General features: G+C 44.0%; 1 protein-coding gene across 1 annotated transcript in view; it reads right to left on the reverse strand.

Annotated features, from left to right (window-relative positions):
• Positions 1-3110: 3110 nt before the first annotated feature.
• Positions 3111-15472, reverse strand: part of LOC107326430 (uncharacterized) — a 37798-nt gene continuing 25436 nt past the window's right edge. The window contains exons 5-7 of the mRNA XM_088129313.1: positions 11571-11697; positions 8627-8713; positions 3111-5879 (exon numbers count right to left, since the gene is read on the reverse strand). Coding sequence (XP_087985439.1) covers positions 4231-5879; positions 8627-8713; positions 11571-11697 — 1863 coding nt within the window. The 3' untranslated portion in view covers positions 3111-4230. The remainder of the gene's footprint in view (positions 5880-8626; positions 8714-11570; positions 11698-15472) is intronic.

A 15472-nucleotide genomic window follows, 5' to 3' on the forward strand; every position in this document is an offset into this window, starting at 1 on the left:
GGCTTGCAGCATCTGCCTAGTTCTAAGGGAGATGGGGTGGGGGATGCTGGGCTCTTTAGAAGGCAACTTTTATTGAGCTTGTACTCGGCTAATTGCTTATTCGAAGACAATCCGGCATTCAGCAAAGAGATAAGGGGGGAAGAAACCGTGCTCTTTACAAAACAAAAGCAAGTTAACCCTTTAGAAATAAAATAGAGTGCACTGTTACAGGTATGGTTATACATTATGTGAAGCATATATATATATATATATATATATATATATATATATATATATAAAATATAACATTGTGTATATATAGAATATAAAATTGTGTATCAAAATAATGCCCTTCACTGGTATCAATTCTGGTCACTGAGTCTTGAAACAAGCATTGCGTTGGCATCTGTCAAAAAACTAAGCAAGATCTGACTTGGCTACAATGGGAAGCCAGAAAACCTGTCTCAGGTGAAGCCACTGGCAACTCTCTTCCCTACCATTGCCAAATAACTGATTCCGACATGTCCATCCCGTCACCCAACTCGACTCTGAGACTTTCCTTAAAACTCAGGAAGCAGCAGACAAGCCCAATCAAAATATGAAGGAAAACTCACAGTGTTTGAGGCATTGAGCTTGGCTAAGAAAAGGAATGAAGGAATAGGAAGCAATAGAGGGGTTAAAAATGTGCTGAAAAGACCCCCCCCCAAAAAAACCCCCAAGAGAGCCACCCAAATTAGGAAGTTAAAAAGAGATTCCAACTAGTCAAAAGGAAGGTGGTTTCACACCCAGTTAAGTCGCAGAATTCACTGCTCCCTGGACAAATGGAGACCTCCAATTTGCTCAACTCTATTACGGGATTAGTTCTGGACCTTGGTGTTGGAGAAGGCTCCTGAGGACACCGTGGACAGCCAAGAAAACAAAGGGATCATTGAACAAATCAACCCAGAATCCTCACTCAAGGCATAAAAGACCAGGCTCAAATGATCATATTTATGCAAAGACCCATTATGCAAAGACCCAGCTTTCTGGAGAAGCTCTGATGCTGGAAAAGGTAGAAGGAAAGAGAAGAGGATGACCAGCACCAAGGGGGTGGGACTCAGTTACACTGGAGATGGGGGCACTGTTGGAAGAGCTGAAGGACCTGGTTGGGGGCAGAAGATCATGGAGAGAATCTATGTGGTCGCTAAGAGTCAACAACAATTTGATGGCCCATGATCAATCAGTTAGGGGGTTAGACAAGCCCATGAAGACTACAGGCCTAGTTCTCACATTGTGGAGGATCAAGTGGACATCCATAAACCATGGATCATAAACCACAATAGCTAGATTGAACTTTCTAAATTAAAATCAAGGAAAATTAGGGTGATGTGTGAATCTAGTCTCACCTATTGTGACTGGGCTCACCCCCTTCGCTAAGGCCCTATGGCGTAGGTTTGGTTAATTGTGCTGCCTGACCCAACCAATTGTGGTTTATTCAATAAACCAAAATTCAGCTTGATGTATGACGCTAGCCTATGGGGAATAGTCCATAATAGTTTATATATTACTTTCAGAAATGGATCAGTGCCAGTAAGTGAAAGAGTATAATGCTTTTCTCATATCTTGCCAGAATTTAAACAGCCCCTCTAGATTAAACCAATCTTGGAAGAGCTTCTTCTGGGTTCCTCTTACATGTCCAGTGAAATCAGTGGGACTGAAAACTATAGCTGTAAAAACCCATTATGTGCATTTCAAAGGGTGGGGGGAGAAAAGAAGGGAGGGAGGGAGGGAAAGGAGAGCTTCAAAAGAGCTTAGATTATCTTGGTGGAAAGAGTCCTTCACTTTAGGCTCCTATTCTAAAAGGACAGAAAAGGCAAAGTGATTGGGGAGGAGGAAGGCGATGGGGGATGCGCCTGGTTAAATTGGCCAGATTCCCTGATTGGCCAGCCAGTCTCTCTTCCTTCCTTGTAGCATTTCTGCTTCTTATCCCCACCGTCCAAGCAAGTTGAAAGTAAAGGTGCCCTAAGGTCAAATTCAGTTCCTGGAGAAGACAGAGCTTTCTTGGCGACGATACAGAAATGGTTTGCAATTACCTTTTTCTTGGATTGTAGGAGCAGAGGCACGCTAGTCTATGGTGGATATCCTGAGAAACACTTCACTGAAATCAAGATACATTACATCAGCATTCCCTTGGTCTATCAAAGTAGTAACTGCCATAATCACTGCTGTAAAAAGAGATGCTGTAAAGTGACTCTTTATGCTTGCTCTTGACTCTTATAATGGTAGACTTCTTTTCTAAGTGTGCACAGAAATATGATTGGATGGCCTATTCCAGTAGTTGCCCACTATGAACATTAAGCTAACTGGTCTGTCATTTCCAAGATCCTTCATTTCTCCCTTTTTGAATCTAGGGAACTATATTCTCCAATGTGTTCTCCAATCTTCCAACGCCTCATTGGTTCTCTAAGCATTTTCAAAGGTCTGTTGTTCTGAGATCGCCTCTCTTTCAGCGCTCAGTTGTAATTTTCTGCCCCTGGAGATTTAAATTTCAGTTAAGGTGGCACAATGGGTTCTTATGATATTTTTGCAGACTTGACCTACATTCCTGCCCCCTTTCTTCCATCATGTCAAGAAGGGCACCCTCCTATTCTAAGAAAAGGCAGATACAGAGATGTTGAGCAGCTCTGCCTGCTCCCAATTTCCCTATTCCTTCCCCAAGTACCTCATTCATTCATTCATTCATTCATTCATTCATTCATTCATTCATTCATTCATTCATTCATTTTTTTATAGGTCACCCCAATCTATTATGACTCTGGGTGGCTCACCAAATTCAACAGTAAAATTACTCTAAAAACACAACTATCGTAAAAAATGCGGAAATCTCTTTTTCTGCTTTTCATCTTGTATTCCACCACTGCTGCCAAAACTTGTCTATCAAATAATTTTTCATTATCAACGTAGCTAGGCAAAAATGTTTTAAAAGATTACTTAAACACAAGTAACGCCATCAAAAAATGGCCCTGTGATTATGACATTTCACCAATGTCAACAAGAAAAGTGAAAACAACGTGCTTTAAATAACAAGGAAGGTTCTCAGAAAATAAGAAGACAGCATACAGTGACAAACAGGGAAAATGTATGTGTTTTAGTATAAATTTTATTTTATTTTCAGTCTCACAAACATCTGCAAATACTGGTTATCTAATGCTACCTGACTGGAAATCTCAGCCTTGCTCATCTCCAGCCCCCAAAGAATTGTCTCATTACATTTTCAATTTCTATCCTCAAACACATCTCTCTCCTAACAGCTTCTGCTCCCAGATATCCCCCCCTCCAAAGACACCCTAGCCCATAACCCACAACAATATCAGGGGGCTTTGACCTGACTTTCAAACCAAATTAAACTTAGGACTTTAAATGATGCATTTATTGCCTTACAGAACTCACTGCTACAAGACAGGGTGACGGTGAACAGCTTGGCTACCTTTCAGACAGGATCGAGATTATAAAAGTCTTTTGAAGTTTACATGGATCAACATAACTCTGCCAGTGACCATCTTCTTGCCCCGTTTCTTAGAAACGTTTAACTGGATCTTATGAAAAAAGTGGCGGGTGGATCAGTAGATTTTTATCTGACCTAGCAAGACTTTTCTCAGGATCTTAATTCTTATGCCCTTTTGTCATAAAACAACACGCTGAGCCATAATGTGGCATCACCAGGGTCAAAAACATCAAGATGGGGCCCATCCACTCAAAACTCTGCCTCCTTTTTTATATATGATGCATACAAAAAATGGGGATGGGACTTTGATCCTAGTCACCATCTTGAGGTTCTCCCCCCCAGTCCCTGCATGGCATGCTAGTTTTAATTTATCCAGGCTGCAATGCCCACTAGGCGGCAGCAGATACTCACACAACTCACTCATTTAGCCACCTAGTGGCTGTCTGCATTTTTGCAGGCCAGTTCTAAGGAACCCTAACCAAATATGAATTCTGGCTACTTAACTATGGTTTATCTTGTGTGAACCCAACCAAGTCAGTTTCCTCCGAGGCCTTAAAAAAGTTGGTGCAAATAATGAGTTCACACATTGCGAAGAAAGGAGTTCTCTGCTGAAAGTTATCCTGCATTTTAATCATTTACTCCCAGGGCAATTCTTTGAATGAAAAGAAGGGTATCTATCTGGTAGAAGCTCTCTTAATAGTCTGCATTTCTATAATTTTAGAAGGGAAAAGATGTTGCCTGGAAAGCTTCTTTCCATATTGCAGGCGTTACAATGATTGATCCATGCTGTGGGTTTTTTCGTGCGTGGCCAGTTTCCCATGCTGACTGAAACTCTTCCCACACTCCATGCATTTAAATGGTTTCTCCCCCGTATGAGTCCTTTGATGTACGGTAAGGAGCGAACTCTTGACAAAGCTCTTTCCGCACTCGATACATTCATAGGGTTTCTCCCCTGTATGTGTTCTTTCGTGTATGGTAAGGCTACCTTTACGGCTGAAGCTCTTTCCGCACTCACTACATTTATGTGGCTTCTCCCCTGTGTGAGTTCTTTGATGGGACGTAAGTGACCCATTCACACTGAAACTTTTCCCACATTCCATGCATTTATATGGTTTCTCCCCTGTGTGTGTTCTTTGATGAACAATAAGGACTGAACTCTTGACAAAGCTCTTCCCACACTGCAGACACACGTACGGTTTCTCCCCCAGGTGTGTTCTTTCGTGTAAAGTAAGGTTACTCTTACAATTGAAGCTCTTCCCACATGCACTGCATTTATACGGTTTCTCCCCCGTGTGAGTCCTCTGATGCGAAGTAAGCGATCCGTTCACGCTGAAGCTCTTTCCACATACCTTACATTTATAAGGTTTCTCCCCGGTGTGGCTTTTCTGATGTTGAGTAAGGTGTGCGCTCTGGCTGAATCTCATGCCGCATTTTGTACACTTATAAGGTTTCTCCCCGGTGTGGATTCTTTTATGTATAGTAACGCTATTCCTACGGCTGAAATTCTTTCCACACTCCATGCATTTATACGGTTTCTCTCCTGTGTGGCTCCTTTCGTGCAGAATAAGGAGTGAACTTCGTACAAAGGTCTTTCCACATTCCATGCATTTATAGGGCTTCTCCCCTCGGTGGGTTCTTTCGTGGATGGTTAGAGTATTCCTATGGCTGAAGCTCTTTCCGCACTCCAGACATTTATAGGGTTTCTCCCCTGTGTGACTCCTTTGATGTACAATGAGAAGAGAACTCAAGACAAAGGTCTTTCCACACTTCAGACATTTATAGGGCTTTTCCCCCGTGTGTGTGCGTTCATGGATAGTCAGGCTGCTACTACAACTGAAGCTCTTTCCACACACACTACATTTGTAGGGTTTCTCCCCTGTGTGAGTTCTTTGATGGGAAATGAGGTGACTTTTGACCCTGAAGCTCTGTTCGCATTCTGTGCATTGATAGGGTTTCTCCCGGGTGTGACTCCGATAATGAAAAAGAAGGTGTGAATTCCAACTGAAGCTCTTTCCACACTCCATGCATTGATAAGGTTTCCCTCTTGTGTGGATTCTCTGATGTTTAGTGAATGTCCGACTATTACGGAAGCTCTTTCCACACTCTATACATTCATGTGGATTTTCTTTTACATTTATCCTGCTTTGGGTATTTAATTTTGATTTAGGTTCCTGCAGTTTTCCACTTACTGAGTAGTTTTTCTTTCTGTTTTCCATCACAGCTCTGGAAATCAGATGTTTCTGGATGTCACCTCCACGAGAAATACAGGATTTCTTCTTCCCATTCTTTGATTGGCTCCTCTTATGCTTTTTGATGTCCACTGGACTCCCACATGTCTCTTTTCCTCTCTGACGTCTGGCTGCTTCTAATGACAAGAGGGTCAGCTCCCAATGAACGTCGCCGCCTTGTTCCTCACCTGGTCAGGATAAAAGGAAAAACGTGAGATAGGCAGCTATATGAATTTAATAGTCATTTAATGAACTGATTAATTAATTAAACCAAAACACAGCTGCCCCAAATGGAATAAATGAAGCCGACCGCAACAAATTCCTGTTCAAGTCCTTTCATTTCTGGATGGCCTCTGGGTGGGAACCAGGTTTTCAGAACCTTACAGGTCAGGAGGGTCGAATCTTGGGAGGGAACCTTGTTCTGCAGGGGGAGACCCAGTTTGGGCTGGTGGTTAAGGCTTCAGACTAGAAAGCAGGAGACGGTGAGTTCTAGTCCTGCCTTAGGCATGAAAGCCGGCTGGGTGACTTTGGGCCAGTCCCTCTCTCTTAGCCCACAATGTCAGGCTCGGGTGACAAGCTGGTCAGTCAATTCCTCTCACTACCAATGGATCAACATTTGGTTGTTCTGAAAAAAAAGTAGACTGCACCAGCAGGAAAAACACTAGGAAAAAAAAGAGTTGTTCCACAGGGCAAAAGCTGCTTATGTATCCTCAGGGTAAGAAAGAAAAGACTTCTGAAAAACACAATAAAAAAGTAAAAAGCTGTAACGTGTGCCCGTTTGAGGGTTAAATATAATACCACAGACTAGTTGCCATATGGCAACAATGGGTGCTGATGGAACTAAAATGACTGGGACTGAAAATCGTAAGCATAAAGCTCAGAAACATGAAGAAAAAAAGAAACAAACGGACATTTTTGAATTTTTAAAAAATTTCTAACAAAATCGGAAGTTGAGCCAAACCATAGGGGGTGCCAGAATATGACTTTGCCTCAGGTGCCAAAATGTCTAGAGCCGGCTCTGCCTGATGCTGTACCAGTAGCTGAATCATTTTTTATGTATTCCAATACTTTGAGCCATCCAAAGATGCTCGGGGAATGCACAGCGGTGTAAATGTAATCAACCAATCCATCAAGGAAAAATAAACCCATTTCTTTGATTTTATTTCCTTTGCTTCCTATCCTGTCAGCCCTTCGGGGGAGTCCAGAGAAGAAGCAAAAACCGTGAGTACTACTTTTGTCGTAAGGTTACAGGAACAGAATCTTGCAAGTCTGAAAGCCTTTCCCCCCGCTTTACTTTTATTTTCCAGAAAACTAAGGAGGTGACGCTCCTTCTTACTACATCCCTTTTCCTTCTGCAGGCTGAGATACCTTTTCCACAAAGGAAGTCTAGTCTGCGGCTCTTCCTTCTGTCTCCCAAGGTCAGTCCCACATGCCCCAGGTCCCAAATAACGTTCCCTTCTTAGTCCAGAAAGAGGAGTTCCAAACCAGCAATATATTCTACACTTGAATATATCAGCCCCAAGTTGAAAAAGCTACATAGCCCACCAGGTGTTTTCCAAGCCCAATGCAAGGGGATCTCTTTAATATGTAACACCGTACGCAACTTTGTTCAAATTACCTGCAGGACTTTCCTGAAGCCTCTTGGATCTTCTGAGGGCACCTTTTGTACCACCCATCACAAATACGTCCAACACGAACAGCAAATTTTATGGTAGGCTGGCCCATAACTGCAGCATGAATTGCCTCTGGTGTTGAGGGTGAAGCCCTCCTTCATGCAGTTTGGGATGGGACCTAAAATCTATCTTTTTGCCCAGGCCTTTTAGAACATTTCAGGAGTTAAGCTTTACCTTTGAGGTCAGTTTTAGAGTTTTTAAATAATTTTAGAATGTTACATATTTTGGAAAAGCTGCTTTGAGGCATTGGAGTAGGCAGTATATATTTCACAGATAGTCTTCAATTAATGACCACAATAGGGACTGGAAAATTCATTGTTAAGCGGGGTAGTTGTTAAGCAAGTTGCGCCCAATTTTACGACCTTTTTTGCAGCGGTCGTTAAGCAAATCACTGCAGCAGTCAAGCAAATCATACGGTCGTTAAGCGAATCACACGGTTCCCCATTGATTTTGCTTGCCAGAAGTCGGCTGGGAAGGTAACAAATGGCGATCACATGACCCTGGGACACGGCAACTGTCATAAGTGCAGGCTGGTTGCCAAGTGCCTAGATTGTGATCACATGACCATGGGAGTGCTGCGATGGTTGTAAGTGTGAGGACTGGCTGCAAGTCCCTTTGTTCAGCACTGTTGTAACTTTGAACAGTCACTAAATGAATGGTTGTTAAATGTCAGGCCCAGCCCAAGAACAATGGTGAAACACTCCAGTTGAGTTAAGTTCCTTTATTTGCTTACACCTTATAGACAGAATCTTGCCAGACTAAATTTATACTACAGCAACCAGTGGATATACCCTGGGCAATTCTAGGGAGTGGCTATCCTGAACCTCTTTCACTTCCCACGCTCCCTTTGAGGACTGTATTGTCCCTTGTCTCCTTTCCCCTCCTGGAATGCCCCCCCCCCGATAGCCTTCATCTCTACTTCTATTCCCCACATCACCCTCCTCTTCATAGATACATTCCATCACATTAAGTGAGGACTACCTGTATACATAAAATAAATAGTATTTATTTATTACAGACAGCCAGAGGGGGGATAGTGGGGAAAGGGCTGGACTAGGAGTGGGGAGACCCAGGTTCTGATCCCTGGTCAGCCATAAATGGAGACCCTGGACCAGCCCCTCTCTTTGAATGTCTATCTCCTTTTCTAAGGGTGGGATATAAATCCAGAAAACAGGCAAATACTGTAAGCCTGAATGGGTGCCTTCTCCGTGGCATTATTCATCCTCCGTTCTCATAGTGTCACCACACATTGAAATAGCTACCTCTCCAGAAATCTCCTTCTCCGGCATCTTGAACAAGCAGATCGCTTCCTTCTTCCAATCGAGATATGAGTTCAGGTTTGGGGATATCTATCAAACAAAGAGACCAGCGGGTCATTCTGAATCTAAAATCTTCAGGTCTTCCAAATACAAGGGCGCTACCCCGAAACCAGGATTGTGGAAAAACAAGATAAAAACCTCCAGGTAATGAAGAAAATGAGAGAGTCCATGGCCTGAACAGGATTCTGTCTTTCTCATTACATGTGTATCCTGCCAAAATGACTCCAGGTGGTAAACAACAAATAAAAACATCCGAGGAAAAAAAGCAACATTGAAATGACCATCGTAAAATCAGTACTGAGTTTTATTTACTTAACTAGGGTTTATGGGCCTCTCTGGTCCCCAAAGGCCTCTGATCAGCTTATGTATCTGCAGGGTCAGAAAGTTAGAATTTAAAAATGCAACGATTACATCTCCATTAAGATAGCCCCAATGTTCGAGGGACAGTCCAAGGGTTATAGCAGTCCATCACAAGAGAGGCTCAGAATTGTTTTGCACACAAGGCTTCCTGGAACAACCATGGAACAACAGCATCACCCCATTTACTCTCCAAAGCCTCTCCAGCAAGGCATCATTTTAACTACCAAAGTTCCAGAAATCTAAGAGAGCTTTCCATAAAACGGAGGCCGTGACTGAGGCCCAAGGCCTCAACCCCACTCACTTTGTAGAAGTGGGAAACCACAACCAGCTTCTCCTGGGAAGCCATGTATGGGACAGGATCAACTTGGGAAGGTCATCTTGCAAGTAACTACACCAGCATTTGCTAATAGCAATGTAATGGGACCCAGGCAATGACTAATTTCACAGACATCTGAGCGTGTGAAAGGATAATCTCAACTTGGAGGATTTCTTCAGGTCTTAGGAACACGTAGAGGGACTTGGTGGGGTCAGCCAGTATTGCATTGAAGGTTCCAAAAATGTCTAAGCACAAACTCCAGGAAGCTCCCTGAGAAGATAGTTACATCTTCTCACCATTGTTCCACACAACAACTGGTCTTTGCAGAACTGGAAGATATTTGCATCCTCTCACAATTGTTTCACACAACAACTGGTCTTTGGAGATAGGCTGTCTCAATACTGCAGAAACCATAATAAGACAGTCTCACTTGTGGGACCTGGTAACTGAATTAGTGATGACTTTGACTTTCAGCTGTTGATGGTGAATGCGAGGTTGGTCTGTTATGAGATCGCTTTTATCCATGATTTGATCATGGATGAGCCAATGGACCTGAAGCCTGGTTTGACAAGGGAGGTGGCACTGCTTTTCCCACTGATTTTTAGGTTCTTCAGCAGCACTGACTCCAAGGATAGGCACAGGAGTAGCAATGGTTATGAAAGAGACTTCACCATGACCAGAGTCTCAGCTCCAGAGGTGATGGGCATGAATGCCTGTGTGTTAAGTGGTTACTCACGGCAATCCAGGGATCTTGCTCATGAACCACCTACCCACCCAGCAGATCCCTTTCTAACTCCTGGCCTGGTCACTTGGCTTCCTGTGCTGGGGACTTCAACCTTCATCCTTGGGTGTGGGTGCAGAGAAGTTCAGAAATTCATGGCCTCCAAGACAACCATGGGCATGTCCCCAGTAATAGCTAGCCCAAAACACACAGAGAGCTTGTTTTCAGTTTGGAGCAGGTGATCTGGACTAGATAATGTTTGACTTAGTCCTTTGTCTAAGGACTAAGTGTTTAATCACTTCTTGGTCTAGATGTGAGTGGTGGCTTCTCAGGACCTCCATAGGACAGCTGGGCCTATGTTTGTCACGGGCATCTAATGGATCCAGATGTTTCCAAAATACACTTGGGGAGTTTCCCAAAAATCTGGGAGGCAATCCTGTTGAGAGGCTGATTGATGCCTGGATTAGGGTAGTAGCCAAAATCCTTGATGTGATTCTCCCCAAGCAGATTCTTGTTGTTAGCCAATCTTGTGGGGCCCCCTTGGCTTACAGACAACCTCCAGGAGATGAAGCAATGGAAGAGACAACCGAAGATGACCAAGCACAAGTATCAGCTCATGGCTGAGCCAACACCGTGGTAATTAGAATAGCAAATTATGCCGAATTCTCCATTAGTACCACATCAACAGGCTGGCATCCAGAAGCCTTATTTAAGGTTGCCCATTTCATGCTAGGGCACGTTCAGTGGGAAGAACTACCCACCTGGCTGCTGGGACCAGTTAGCACATTTTCCCCATAAAGTTGTTCAGATTCACTGTAACCACGACAGTTTGTGAGCACAATCCAACGTGGTGCCCAGAACGATGTCTGGGCTTGTTTTCAGCTTGAGGACTCTGACGAACTAGAACTGCACTGGTCACCATACGTTTCCAGATGCGATTCCTGGTGCTGGTTTTGACCTCTAAGCACTGCGCGGCTTGGCACCGAGTTACCTAAAAGGGCTGACTTGCCATCCACATCTTTTAAGGGTCTCAGGTAGGTGAGGTGAAGGGGACCAGGACTTGCGACCAATGTGTTTTGGTTGCAGCCCCCATAGTTTGAAACAGCCTCCCCTGGAGATTAGGGGAGCAGCCTAGTGGGTTTCCTAGGACTTCTGAAAAGAGAAAGCTGTTCCAGAAGGCCTTTGGAAAATGCAGGGTCAACACTGCATCTCCTGTATGATGGTAACTCGATGCTTCGACAGATATTTATGTTCTGATTGTGTTGTTCTGGTTGCATTTGCCCAAAGTGGTTTTATAACCCTAAACAAATGCAAAAAAATACATCAGAAATTTGCTATAACGCACACTGCCCAGGGGCTGACGTAATGGGCAGTTTAAAAAAATCTCTCTCGATATATGGATTTTACATACTCTCTCGATATATATATATATATATATATATATATATATATATATATATATAAAAAAAAAAAAAAACCCAGATCCTCACCTCCAGAGGCCACATAGCCGTAAGTTTCCAGCATGACATCCTTATAAAGAGCTCGCTGGCTGGGATCCAGTAGATCCCACTCCCTTTCTGTGAAATACACGGCCACCTCCTCAAAGGACACCAGGGGCTGAAAGAAAAAGAAGGTTGCGCTCAGAAAGATAGCCCCGACTCGCAGGTAGAAAAGGAACCTTCTTAATAGCTAGCCCCTCTGCATATGCTTTTTATTTTATGTACATTTGTGCCATTTCTGCACGAGCAGAGACTATGAGAGAGGCAGGAGGGCTGCAGATCCCCAGCGCTGTATCTGGGGATGTCAATTCTCTGCAGACCTTAATCCCTTTTCTCTTAAGGACAAAGGAAGTCGACTTGCTAAAACGCAAAGGGCCTCATTTTTATTCCCATTAAGGCCTCATTTTATTCCCAAGGAGGGTTGCAAAGTCTTCCTAACAAATAGAAATGGCAAGCAAGTCAGTCAACCCGGGTGGGAGGAAATCTCCATGGGGAGTAGAGGTGGGGGGAGCAGCCAGAAGGGTGGGTAAGTAGCATTTGGGGAAATCCAGGCACTGGCACTGTTTCTATTCCCAGCGGCAGCTGGTCGGTCTATGGGCAACCCTCTGCCCAGCGGCCGTTTTGTGAAAGCACCCACCTAATTTCGTGCTTCCAAATGGGCCCAACCAGGTGCCAAAGGCACAGATAAAAACTATCCAAAGCAGGAATTAAAATGTCCCTTGGACATCTGGAGACCAAACCATGCTTCCAAGAAGCTCAGGAGCCCATCTCAATGTCAACCTGGGATTGTCTTAATAGGTGACCATGTCTTCTTTGGTTATGGATCATGATCTGGTTATCTCACGGGTAGGCATCACTGGCCAACCTTGGCTGGTCTAGACAGCATTCCCAACAGGGATTCTGGAAAACAGGCCGAATGGCTGTTGGAGGGGGTGAACCTTTGGCCTCTATCCAATGCCTCCACTTCCATCTTATTTGCCACCTTTCTTCTGGCCAAGCTATTCCATCAGCACACCCAGCATGGGGCTCCAGCCTGCCCCAGATTCTGGTCTCCTGAGAATTTCTCTTGGTTACATGACGGATCCCGGAGCTGCCCAGAAGGAGAGGCTGGCCCTCTCCCTTGCAGATGGCCGATTCCCATTTAAAGAAATCAACTTTATGGTAATAGAAGCAAAAATAAAAACAAAGCATGGAGGCGACAGGTCCAGTAGATACAATTCATAAAGCATGGAGCTTACCAGCCTCATAATAATAACAATAATACATAAAGCTGACTAGTCTAATAATAATAACAATCCATATTAATAAAACAACTATAACTGATAATGCTTGGAGATGACAGGCCCCATAACAGTGGTAGGAGTAGTAGTAGTAGTAGGAATAATAATAGTAGTAGTAGTAGTAGTAGTAATACACATAAAGCATACAGCTGACAGGCCCCACCATAATAACAATAACATAATTCATAAACCATGGAACTGACCAGCCTAATAATAATAGTACTGTTGTAACAACACATAAAGGATGGAGCTGACAGGCCTCTGCATAAGAACAACAAGAAGACAATTCATAAAGCAAGGAGCTGCAGACCTAATAATAATAATTGATAAGAAAGACAAAAAAGTCTGGATAGTGGATATTGCAATACCCGGAAACAGCAGAAGAGAAGAGAAAGAACTGGAGAAAATCACAAAATATAAAGACCTGCAAATAGAAGTAGGATGACTGTGGCAAAAGAAAGCAAAGATGGTACCAATAGTTACAGGAGCCTTGGGTGCAATCCCAAAACATCTGGAGCACCCCTTGAAGACCATTGGCATTGACAAAATCACCATCAGTCAATTGCAAAAGGCAGCTTTACTTGGAACAGCTTCCATCCTGCGACGATACCCCAACACCATCAGACAACCACATCTGCCTATCCCAGGGCCTTGGGAAGGACTCGAGGGGTGGATAAAAAGGCCAAGTCCAGTCTAAACATCTGGCTGACTGTGCAACTAACAATAATAATATAATGCATAGCATGAATCTTTCTACCCCAGGACATCAGGCTGTTACCTGTAGGAGAGTATGGGAGGGCTGTCCCCAAATTTAGTTTTTTTCTTTTCCTAAAACTAATTTACCCTTTAATGTCCCTTCTTACCTGCCACATCTGCCCAGCACCTCCTTCCCTGCCACCCCAAGAAAGATGGGATCCCAACGGCCCTTCGGTTTCCGCTGCAGGCAGAAGAAGAAGCCGGCGAGTGGGTGCACCGGGTCTTTCCTGGAATTTTGAGATCGGCTGCTCTGGAACAGAAGCGAAGCTGGTTCTTGGAGGAGCCGTTGTGGGGAAAAAGAAAGAGGCGACAGGAGAGCCGGTCACACCTCTGAGTCTCACGGACTTAGTCAGCGTGAGCTCCTTCAAACTTTATGGGAGTAGGAACTGGAGTAGTTTGAGATACAGGCGGTTTCCCTTCTTCTTTTCCTTTCCTCCCTTATTAAATTCACCAGCAACCCAAATTTGGTGACACTTTACAAACGAGCATGTTCTTTGTAGTGTAATGGACCCCAGCTGCAACAGAGGTTTCAGCTAAGGCACTTAGAATCATAGAATCCTAGGGCTGAAGGGGATCCGGGAGGTCATCTAGTCCAACCCTCTGCCCAGGGCAGGCGTCCTCAGACCACTCCAGACAAATGGCTGTCCAGTCTTTTTCTGAAAGCCTTGTATGAAGATCTGACTCTAAGTCACCTTTCTAAGCAATGAATGGGTCTGTTTTGAAAAAGCATTCCCCAACGTGACATGCCTCAAAAGTGTTGGGGTTGCAATTCCCAAACAGTTTGGAAGAAGGTGAGAAGGGGTTGCCATAGTCCTAGTTATCACATGGGGTGTTGCAATGCAGGTAGTCCTTGCTTAACGACAGCAACTGGAACTGGAATTTCCGTCACTAAGCAACGTGGTTGTAAAGCACGACATCACATGACTGCTTAGTGATGGCAATCCCGGCACCCCCCGTTGCTGTCATTAAGCGAGGATTGTGGGTTGTTAAGTGAATCCCAGGTGGCTCGCAAACAGGCCGGTGGGCAGGTAAGTGGCTGCTGCTGGGTGGGGGAGGGTGCGAGTAACTTTCTGGAGCGACTTGGGATCTTCCTGCCAGTTTCCCATGGACTTTGCTTGGGGGAAGCCAGCAGGCAAAATAACAATCAGCAGCAAATAACAATCATGTGATCGCGGGACATTGCAACTGTCGTAAGTGTGAGCCTATTGCCAAGTGCCCAGATTGCAATCACATGACCACAGGGGTGCTGGGACAGCCGGAACTTCGAGGACTGGTCATAAGTCCCCCGCGTTCAGTGCCATCAGAACTTTGAACGGTTGCTGAACAAGTGGTGATTAACTGAGGACTACCTGTAATACTAAAGGAGAAGCTAGGATGATGAAGAACATCATAGCTTCTGTGCAAGTAAGACTTATCCAAGGAAGTATTTATAGTCCTCTGAGAAGATCAACATGATGCAAGAGAAGTTGACATCTAATTTCAAAAACACAACTTATTTTTAATTAACTGACCTTAAAGCTCCTTTGAAAAAAGAACAATTTCTGTTTTGCAAACTGAAAAAAAAAGAAAAAGAAAAAGAAAGGAGACTAATTTACAAAAAATGGGTTCCCTTTTGCTATATCTCAATGGATGCTGCACAGAAAAGGCTCCCAACATCATTCTTTGTGTTTCATCCAAACTCTTCCCCTGAAAGCAACCAGCTCCTAACTGGGTTTGTGCCACACTTCAGAGTAGACTAAAATGAGGCAAGATCTTTTGCAATTTGACACGATGCACTGATGACGTTATCTAGTCGGGTAGCAAAACGTCTGCAAGCAAACCACCAAGCTCAGAGAGCACCCAGGACTCCAAACTTTG

Source organism: Python bivittatus, unplaced genomic scaffold (assembly GCF_059951505.1).
Source record: "Python bivittatus isolate LINGU-HERP-01145 unplaced genomic scaffold, Pbiv_v1 ctg000810_np1212, whole genome shotgun sequence".
Taxonomy (NCBI): domain Eukaryota; kingdom Metazoa; phylum Chordata; class Lepidosauria; order Squamata; family Pythonidae; genus Python; species Python bivittatus.